This window comes from Vitis vinifera, chromosome 14 (genome assembly GCF_030704535.1).
Source record: "Vitis vinifera cultivar Pinot Noir 40024 chromosome 14, ASM3070453v1".
NCBI lineage: Eukaryota > Viridiplantae > Streptophyta > Magnoliopsida > Vitales > Vitaceae > Vitis > Vitis vinifera.
The window spans coordinates 16,125,657-16,136,514 of NC_081818.1; the positions used below are offsets into that span (position 1 = coordinate 16,125,657).

At 33.1% G+C, this 10,858-nt stretch overlaps 1 protein-coding gene across 1 annotated transcript; it reads right to left on the reverse strand.

The window, feature by feature from the left end:
- LOC100244974 (ADP-ribosylation factor-like protein 8c) lies at positions 1-8,626 on the reverse strand. The gene is made up of 6 exons (XM_002276016.4): positions 8,262-8,626; positions 1,864-1,945; positions 1,750-1,782; positions 1,534-1,655; positions 459-620; positions 1-332 (listed from the first exon to the last, which is right to left on the reverse strand). The coding sequence occupies exons 1-6, from the start codon at positions 8,297-8,299 to the stop codon at positions 215-217; spliced, it is 555 nt and encodes a 184-aa protein (XP_002276052.1). The 5' UTR covers positions 8,300-8,626; the 3' UTR covers positions 1-214.
- Positions 8,627-10,858: the final 2,232 nt, after the last annotated feature.

Consider the following 10,858-nt stretch of genomic DNA (forward strand, 5'->3'; position numbering starts at 1 on the left):
TAATAATAATAAAAATAAAATAAATAAATAATAAAACAACTTAGTCATGTGTCACTACTTTACAAAGCACTTTTTGGTGCATAAATGCAACAAAATAGATGTAATGAGTATATGCACACACAAGTATGAGCAGTCATGCTTCTGGGCGGCTAAGGCCTTCCACCTTCATCCTTAATCAAACTAGGAAATAGGGCATACATATCACATCATAGGATCAGTTTGGTGTTTTTGAGTGTTTGATAAGCCAATCAATTACAAGGTCTATGTTCACGGAATCCTTGCACGAGATCATGTAGCAACCCACCTCTCTACCTGTGATTGACTTGAGATCTCTGAAAACCACCACCAAGGAGGAAAAAAAATATGTCAAAACACAAAATATAAAAAAAGGTTTGCCATCGAGGCAAATAGTATATCAAAAATGATTTTATTGAAAACTCGTCTGGTTCTGAACTCACAGTTGACCCACCAACGATTGCTCCGAAAGAGCTTCCGACCTGTCAATTTTGTTGCCAACAACAAGTAAAGGAATTCCAGTCAAGGATGGTTTTGTCAAGAGGCTGTGTAGCTCACTTCGAGATATAGGAACACTGTCTCTATCAGCAGCATCAACTACATACCTGCCTTTGCATCCGTCAAAAATAGGAGGAAAAAAATTGGTGAGTCAACTTGAAGACAGCAGTGTATCCAACATGGAGGCATGTGTTAGGCCCTCCTGAATACCCATATCAGATTGATTCTAATGCTCCTCCTACCAGTAGGAGGAGAAGAACAGAGAAACTTTGGAATCTTACAACTAAATGGAATGGCATGGTTGCTGTAAGATTTCAAATTTTATCTTCTTCATCTACTTAGCAACCAAACAATACATGAAATATCCCGTTAGAGAGAGAAAAAAAAGCAAACAAAAAGAAAAGAAAAAAACAAACTAGATCCTTGTTCCAATTATGGTCTCATTTGTTTTAGCATGAAAATAGAATCACACAAAGGAGTACATCAAATGCTGCCTGTGAAGTGCTTATCATTAGCATTGTAATGATAGTATCCCCTTCTCTTTCTTTCTTCCTGTTTCCAGAACCCCAATTTTGAAACAATGCATGCGTAAGATGAATGGACAATGTGCTTCTTGTTTTCCAAAACACAACTTCCAATAAGATAAAAAGGAAACACAGTTTTCATTTCTTGGAATTATGATATTGTTTGACAAGACATCAATTTCTTGTGTTCCAAACAAGAGACATAATTTTAATTGAAATTTTGCTATTTTTGTTTTCACAGTAGCAGCAGTCAAAACTGCTTCTTAAGCACCATTAAGGCTCTCTATTAAGAACTATATTGCAAAATAAGTTCATGAAAACTGTCTTTTGTATAGGGATTATTACCTCAAAAGTGATTTTAGCATGCAGCTATTAGGAATAAAAAGGGCAGATCTTGATGTGAATTAGTTTTCTGGAATGAGAAAATCTGTGTATGTGCCACGTGCATGCATAGACAGATAGATAAGAGAAAGTTTAAGAGGCTTGGAGATATTACAGAATTGCAGAGACACCTCGGCAGTAACGCTCCCACATGGTACGAAACCTCTGTTGCCCTCCCAGGTCCCAAACCTTTATTATTACATTTCCCTTTGTAACTTTTCGCATATTGAAACCCACCTGTTTGTCAGAGCCAAGAATCCCTGATAAGATATCTAAGAACTAAGGATCATACAATGTGAAATTCAATTTAACCCCGGATAAAGATACCTACAGTTGGAATCATGTCCTCACTGTAGCCTCCTGTCTGGTTATGAAAGCATCATGGTTAAAAGAAAATCACTAAACAATAACAGAAAGGAATCACACAGATTTGGTGTTCACTCACAGCAATGGCATTAAGAAGAGATGTCTTTCCTGCATTCTGAAGGCCTATAAGAGAAAGTTCCATTTCCTGTTTATAAAATAAGCTGATATGGAGACAAGGTAAGCGAGGAGGACTTCATAAATAAGGAGAAATCAATATTCTGTTATGAAAAATATGATACTAACTGGATAAAACAGAACATTTCTTTTTATTTAAGGATGTGATGAAGTTTGTGCATGGTTGGACTTGTCCTGCCTAGGCACAAGTAAAGGAGAAAGGAGAATTTCATTCAAAATCTAAGAAGTATCTGAACTCAAAGTCACTCATAAAAATTATATCTTTGAACACGTACTTCCATTATTGTTAACAACAATAGTCATACAATACTAAAGGGCCCTGCATTAATCCAAAGAAGAGGTCAGCTCTTTTTTCTTTGCATAGAGAAGATGAGCAAGGACATTTTCAAGCCATTCAATCATTGAAATTCAAGCTCAACCCAGATGATGTTAACCCTCTTGAGATACTACACACAAAAACATATATGCAAGTGCATGGGGGGTGAATGCTTGTGTCAGTCGTTGGATTGAGCCTTAGCATAACATGATAAAACAAATTGAGATTTATTTATAATTTATTTATTCAAGTTTTTTGGTTTCCCTCTATCCTATATGCATTAATTAGTTATCTAAGCATACATGCCCACATCACTTGCATTGTACATAATTGGGTGCATTAGGAGTTGGACAAAAGATTCAAATCATGAGTTTCTTGCAGAATGATAAGTTGTCCATAGTCGATTCATGGATTTAGGCAATCCATTTGAGATTATAGTGCACTACCTCCTAATTGGAGGGATGACTTGTCTTGGTCATCGGGATGGTTTTTCCATAGTGAGTGCACTAGTGTTTGTGATGCATATTGAACAAGACCTACGACGATTCATGACAAAAAGTTATCGGTTGCCATGATTCACCAAGTTACTATACTACATGGATTGTCAACCTTGAGAGGATATTGAGTATATGCCAAAATCAACAGGAGATTTTGAACTATGGGTGAGAACCCAAGGTGGTCACATATCCCCATGAATTGGGTAACTACTGATGAAGATGGGTGACAATAGGTATTCTTAATAGAAGCACTATCATATCTTATGGGTTTGAGTCAGTTGGATGATCTAAAATATATGTGATCTAGAAGACCATGGTCATAACATTTCCTTTAGTGGAAAATTGACATATTCGCCTTGGAGTTAGAGTATGTAAATTGATCAAATGATAAAGACGATCTATAACTCAAAGATCAGAGAGATAATCTTGATAGGTGATAACACTACCTTGTTAGATTACGGACACCAATTCATAGGGAGTCTGCATGCAGTAGGTAGTAGGTTATGAACCCGACCTTGGTCTCGTTATTATTTACATAAGGTATTGGAGAGTAGTTGATTTTTTGTAGTGAGATGCTGAATCAACTTCAGAATTGGATTATGAGGGAACCAATACTCCTATGGGTTCTAATGGTTTCCATTCAAGCTCATATACCTTGATGGCATGGTCTATGAGAGTTGGATTGGTTCTAGGTTCACTTTTGTGTATAAAGGCATTTTGGCAATTATTGCACATAAGTTAATGAAAAAGATCTTTGGATTGGACTAATTGATTAATTAGAGTACCCCCTGAGATTAATTAATCAATTTAGACCCATTTTGGGTTAGTTTAAGTGATTCAAGCCTTGGTGGGCTTAAGTCACTTAAGCCTAGTTAGGAAACCTTATAAATACCCCCTTAGGGGTTAGGGTTTTCAAGTTAGTCATCTTCTACCTCCAAAGAGAAGAGATCCATAGCCTTCCCCTTTCCAAAGATCCACCTTTGGAGTGCCAAGATCGAGCTAGAGACATTGGACGGAAGATCTTAGGTGACCTTCGGATACTTCAAGCTTCAACTTTATCGTATAGATTTGATTTGGTAACATCCAAATTGAAGTATTGTATTCTATTGCACTTTAATCTAGATGTGTTTTGTTATAATTGCTTACTTTGCTTCCATTGCTTAGGATCTAGAGGTTTAGAAAATTTTTGCATGCACCTAACCTGATTCAAGTATAGGGAATGGAGTGATCCAAGATTCCCTATATTTGTGTCATGTTTGCTTAACTTGGAAGTTCCAAATTGCTTTAAGTGGAATTTTGTGAGACAAAACCAGTGAGCTAGCAACTTTTGCATGGCGTGTAATCATATTTATTTATTAAGTATAAAAAAGGGATAAATAATGAATAGTTTGAAGCAATTACTTGAAAAGACAAGTTAAGTAACTCCTTAAACTATGCTTTAAGTGTCCATAACGATGGTCCTTATACGTAGTTACTAGTTGATTGAAAATTTTTATTTTTCTTACATTTTATTTTAAATGCTAGAAATCTGTGGAAGCATATCAAAACTCCATTAACTAAATATGGGGAAAAAATCATCACACAAACCCTATCACGCATAGAGTCCCACCCACAAATGTTGGGCCACCATTCTAAATGAGAAGACACAAAACTAAAATGGAAGAATTCCATTCACTTTCTGAAAAAATAAAAATATCTATCATAACCCCATGTTGTATATGAAACAGTTTTCTGCTTCTATTCTCCATATTTCTAGGATGAAATAAAACAATTTTCTAGAATAAGAATAATGAGATCACTAATAAATTATGCAGAAGGATGTGACATCAAGCCAAAAACTGCACAACAAATACAAATCATGGAAGCTGAAATCAAGAGACAAAACAATTAAGGACACATACACGCCACCCTTTTCATTTGTAAATTCCAAATTGCTTAAATAGAATTTTGTGACATACAGCCACCTACTAGCATCTTTGGCATAGAGCATAACCAAGCAATTTACTAAGCGTCCAAAATGTAAAATAAGCATCTAGAAGTTAGATTTTAAGGTTTAAATAAAATAGCTCTTAAAAACACTAAAATCTATATGCATAGTCATGGTCCTTAAAGTACTTAGTAGTCAATTAAAACATATTTTTTTTTTTTTTTTGCTTTTACACTGACAGATAACTGAAAATTTGTAGAAGAAACTACACTAATAGGATACAGACAAAAATTCTTCACACTTGATGCCAAAAAGTGGCTAAAAATGTTAGGTTGCCGTGCAAGAATGTTTGAAAAGAAATTCAGTGTTCCTAGCCAGGAAGTGGAGCATTTAAACAGGAAAAACAATGGGAGAAAATGTAGGAGAAAGAGATATCTTATGAGAGTTTCTGTTTCTGGATTTGGAAATTTCATATTGTCATTCTGAAAAAGAAAAAAAAGGAAAGAAAGAAAAAACCTGAGTTGAATGTTACATTTACTTCTCTTTTATACTAAATGTTCCCAATAGATAAATCTTTTGTATAGATCTGGAACCATCCCTTTGTAACAAATTCTAATAACCATGCAACTATCTCATCAACAAACAAACAAATCTAGCTCACTCTCTAACAAGCCTAACTAACTCTTAATAAAATCTAGAAATGATGATGCCATATCAGCAGCTAACAAAGTCACTCTTATCAGCTTTTAGAATTAAAAAGAAGCTAGAGGATTACTGGTAATCTTAATAGAATCTAGAAACGATGATGCCATATCAGCACCTAACAATCTCACTCTTATCAGTTTTTAGAATTAAAAAGAAGCTAGAGGATTATTTTACCATCTTTCACTTCTTGATTTTCTGCATATAAGCTAAAGCTACATCTTTATATTGCATTATAAACCTCAAAACACATAGAGTTCATCAATAGTCTAAAGAAAAGAACAACATAGTACCGTTCCATTCACCATCTAAAAATATTATAGATGATAAAATATATTGATAAAATACAATTCTTTTATGTGAAACATTACACAAATCATACGTATGTATCTCATCTTAAATATAGAGCAACATACATGTAGGACACATGATAAATATTATACAAAGAGAAGAGAAAGAAACAAATCATGAATATCTCTCATAGGTTCACTAATTTCTTGACTGGATGGGAGAGAGTAACTTTTGAGGAAGGGAGAGAAGAAAAACTTGTGTCATTTTGTTCTTAAGTATTTTTATGTGGATAATCATTTCACTTTCCGAAGAACATAAAGTTTTTACTATGGATATGGTATTGCTGCCTTAAAATTTTGTCTTCTTTTCCATCACATACCTTTCATACAGCTCCCACTTTACATGTGCAATTTTAAAATTAGGATAAGAAGAGTAGAGGTAATAGGGTGTTTATTTGATTGTATCTAGGGAGAGTAAGAAAGATGTGCATACTTGTTTGTGTTTGAATTGAATATCATCAAATATTTTTATGATTGATAACTAATATTCACATTTTTGTCACTAGCTTGTCTTTTTTGCACTTAAATATTCTTAAACCAACTTAGATATAGATTCTAGTTAGGGATTTCTGGTTGTGGTGGTGTAGGTACCTTATGAAAAAAACTAGGGACTAGGATTTTATTGAGGTTGTAATATGGGATTTGGAACAAATTATGAGTATAAATCTGTTTACTTCTAGAGGTTAATGAATTATAGCTATGCTTGGTTCCTGGAAAGTATCAAGGAAAAAAAATGATAAGAAAAATGATTTTCTCATATTTGGTTTCACTGTAAAAAAACATAAAAGAAAATCAAATATAATTAAAATTAGTTAGAAACTTAAATGGTGTTTGTTTTTTCTCTAAATAGAAAAAGCCAAAATATTTTTTTTTTTTTTATCCAGCCAAAAATAACAAGTTGATATCAACCAACATAACTAAAATGAACCTATAAAAAAAGAAAAATAAGTGAAACAAATTTAAAGAACCATGTAAAAATAATTTATTGACTTTATATTTATTTTTTATTTTCCTTCAATCTATCTTCCTTTCATTTTTCCTCTTTATTTTCTTTCCTCCACATTTTTCTTCAATCTTTCTCTCCTTTTATTTTTCTTCATTACTTTGTACGCCAATGTGCCCTTACTAAATCTCTATAAGTTTAATTTGTTCCCTTAGAAAACCAACATGTTGACATCATGACTAAGCCTTCATCCATAAAAGGTTTCTCACTCTTAGAGCTAAGATTATGGTGCATCCTTGGCCCCTAAGCTTACAGGGGAATGTAGGATGATGACTAGCTCAATGGTTAATAGTTAAAATGCAATTATGTAAAGATTAGCTGTCAGAATTGTTAGGTTCAGTTAGACCATAAGAACAAATTGTAACCATCTTTTAGACTCTTGTCATGTATTCTTGAACCATAAAAATAAACACCAAGAGAAGCTTTATTCAAGTTTTGAGAATAGAGCATCAGTTTTTCGCCTCTCTTCTTACATTTCACACCTTTTCATTAATTAAATTATTGTTTTTATTATTTTAAAATTATTGGGTCTGACAAGAGAGTAAGAGAGCTCGAAATTATAAAAGTCCAAAACCAAGGCACCTATCTCAGCCAGAATATCTGCCTCCTAGTTGCTAGGTCTGGAAAAAAGACCACCAAAGCAAGATGATGGAGATCCATTACCACTCCATAAATATAGTGTGAACGTGAAAGGCTTATAGACCCAATCATGATCAAACTATTAACTGAATAGAACAAATTATTAGTGATAGTTGGGTCCTATTTGATAACTGTTTTTGGAAACAGTTTTCGAGAACAATTTTTGAAAACTGTTCTATGATGTTTTCTAGAACAAATGTTTGCTTAAGAACCTAAATTTTTTTTTAACTTATTTCCATATCTTTAAATATGTTTTAAAAATAACTCTTATATGTTATGTTTTTTTAATCATTCTCCATATTTGTATAATAATTTTTTAAAATAACCCTAAAAGAAAACAACCAAAAATAATTAAAAGATGTTTTTTGAAAACAAGTTTTCTATTTTCTAATTGTTAAAAGTGTTTTTCTGGAGAATTAGAAAACTGTTTTCAAAACAGTTTGGAAAGAGGCCCTTGAATCCTCATTTACATAGTCCCAAAAAGGATAGCAACTTTGTCATTCAGAACTCTCGATACAATGGATTTTGTGCGAAATAGGACCATAAAAAGTAGAAAGGAAAATAACATACAACAACTACTTAAATGGATATATGTATTAACATGTTCTCATGTGTACCCATTGCACTACTAAAAAAACTTCATTTGGTTTGTCATATAATATAGGCTGGTCCTGAACCGAAACCCCTTTTCAGCATCTAACATTACGTCAAAAGAAAATGAGCAATGAAGTATCAAGCATTAGCTAGCAGAAGATGCCACAGTTAGGAAATTTCCCCCCGGTCAATTTTATTGGCAACCAAATAGAACCATCTTGCCCAGATTCCAAGAATTACAAATGCAACAAAATTTGAAAAATGAGAGAAAATAAAATAAATAAATGAATAAATAAAAACAATAAAATGCTTACCTCCGGAGCCAATCAAAAATGGAATCCCACAATCCCATTTGCAAGAGAGGAATCCTTTGAGTGGTTGTGAAGAAGTGGAATCGTAAGAAACCCTAGTCGTCGAATTTTCTCAGAATCCAAATAAAGCGTATAGCAGAAAAATGAAGGAAAGAGAAGACTGGAAACTTCCCAGAGCGAGAAAAGACAATATTTAACAAGACCATCCGTTTTCTGGTCGCTTTTGTGATTATTTCCTGATGGAACTTGTACAATGAGGCTAATGCACGAAAACTTTGATAGGCGAGGTTTCTTAATTGTACGCGTGGTGGGAGCACCTACTCTTGGTGCTTTTGGACTTTCCTCCCTTTTTCTTTTTCTTTTTTAAAAAATTTTAGTGACGAATTGTTGAACCCTCGAGCATTTTGTATCCTTGATGGCCACATTTTGGGAGGGTTTTTTTCGTTTTTTCTCTTTTTTTTTTCTCTCTAAAAAAATATTATTAAACTAGGGTAATTATCAAAATATTGAGAATTCCATAAAACCTACTATGTAAAACTCATTTTTATGAACAAAATGATTTTAGTTTAAAATAACCCTGAAAAAGTAAATTTTATATTAAAAAATTAATTTGAGTTCATCTAATTAAAAAGTAAGATGATGTTTATTTTTTAACTAAATAAAAAAATTTTAAAAAAATATTAAATTAAAAGTAACTTATTGATATCAACTAAAATAATTAAATTGAATCTATTGATAATAAATTTATTTTAATTATGTTGGTTGATATCAATAAATTATTTTTTAATTAAATAAGAAAAAACAATTTTTTAACTTTTTCTATTCAGCCATACAATAAATAGCACTTAAGTTTAATGAAAAAATATTATATTTTTAAAAGACATGTTCAATATAAAAATACTAGGCTCACATTGAGAAAAAAAAACTTTAATAAATTGATTTTTTATATAGAACTCGTTTTTTCAAAAATAAAGTTCAACAACATGAATTTAAAGTAAATTGATTTTTATATATAAAACAAAAAAATGCGTTGTTTATACAAAAAAAATAAATTAAATGACCTTTTTTGTATCCAACTCATCTACTTTAGGAATAAGTTTAATGTAAAGATATTAAAGTCATGTTTTCAAAGGATAAATTCAATGTAAAATATTGATTTTGTGGTTTTAAAATAGAAGTTAAACATAAAAAGTAAATTCATCTTTTTATTAGAGCATATTTGGTTCAAAGCCACGTTCCATATGAATTTCACTTTGCATATTTATGTTATTGTGAACCTCGTATTTTGCTCTATACGTTCCCACTCGATAGCGTAACTCGCTTTTTTTTTTTATTTAGTTGGTGAAAATTTTGATTTTTAGAAAAGACTAAACGAGATTATCAGAAATTGGTAATGAGGCTAAGTGATCCGCAACAATGCTCCCTCTGATAGACTTCTGAGTGACATAATGAATATCAAACTTAGTCAGGAGTACCAACCATCTCATAAGTCGATTAATCAGAGCAGGCCTGTCAAACAAATATCTCAAAGGGTCTAAACGAGATATCAAGTGTATTGAATACTCTGTCATGTAATGTCTCAATCTCCGAGTAGCCCAAACCAATGCCAAGCAAAAGCGCTCAATCATGACATATCTCATGGTCTAGCATCCTCTTGCTCAAATAATAAATAACTCGCTCTTTTCCCGAATCATCGAGCTGAGCTAACATGCATCCTAAGGCTATATCTGAAACTGATAAGTATAAGAGTAAGGGATGACTTGGTGTAGGAGGCACCAGAACTAGAGGCGACAACACATATTCCTTGATCCTCTCGAATGCGCGTTGGCACTAATCATCCCAAACAGTAGGTTGACTCTTCCTCAAGAGTCGGAAAATGGGCTCATAGATATTTGTCAATTTGGCAATGAATCTACTGATGTACTAAAGTCTTCATAAGAAACCTTTGATCTCTCTCTTAGTCCTTGGCACAGGCATGTCAAGGATGACTTTGATCTTATCTGGATCTACCTCTATGCCTCTCTCATTAACCATGTATCATAGTAGTTTCCTAGAAGTCACTCCAAAAGTGCACTTCTTGGGATTCAATCTTGTTAGGAATTTGAGGCTAATTCAAACTATGGTAATCACCCTAGAGAGGGGGGGGGGGGGGGGGGGTAAATAGGGTGATGGTCTTTTTTTCACAAATTTAAACTATGCAAAAATAAGAGACAATTATATGCAAATATATAATAAACAAAATAAACACAATTGCATATAATTTAAAAGAGTTAGGGAAGAGAGAGTGCAAACATGAGAGTTTATAGTGGTTCGGCATTTCCTTGCCTACGTCCACTCTCCTCAACCCCTTAACCGAGTGAGGGTTCCACTATCTTGAAGCTTCAACCAAGCTTCCAATCTCTTTACAATTGGATTATGGTTCCAATTCACCATATTGGACTTTTGGCTCTAAGCACCCTTTACACTTTTCAAGAGTTATCCCACTCTTGAACAACCTCTCAAGTGATACCCCTCACTTGAGAAAATTCATCTCAAAGATATACAAAGATTGATCTCACAAAAATCCTAGTAATAGAACTTTAGGCTCAAAGATACAAGAA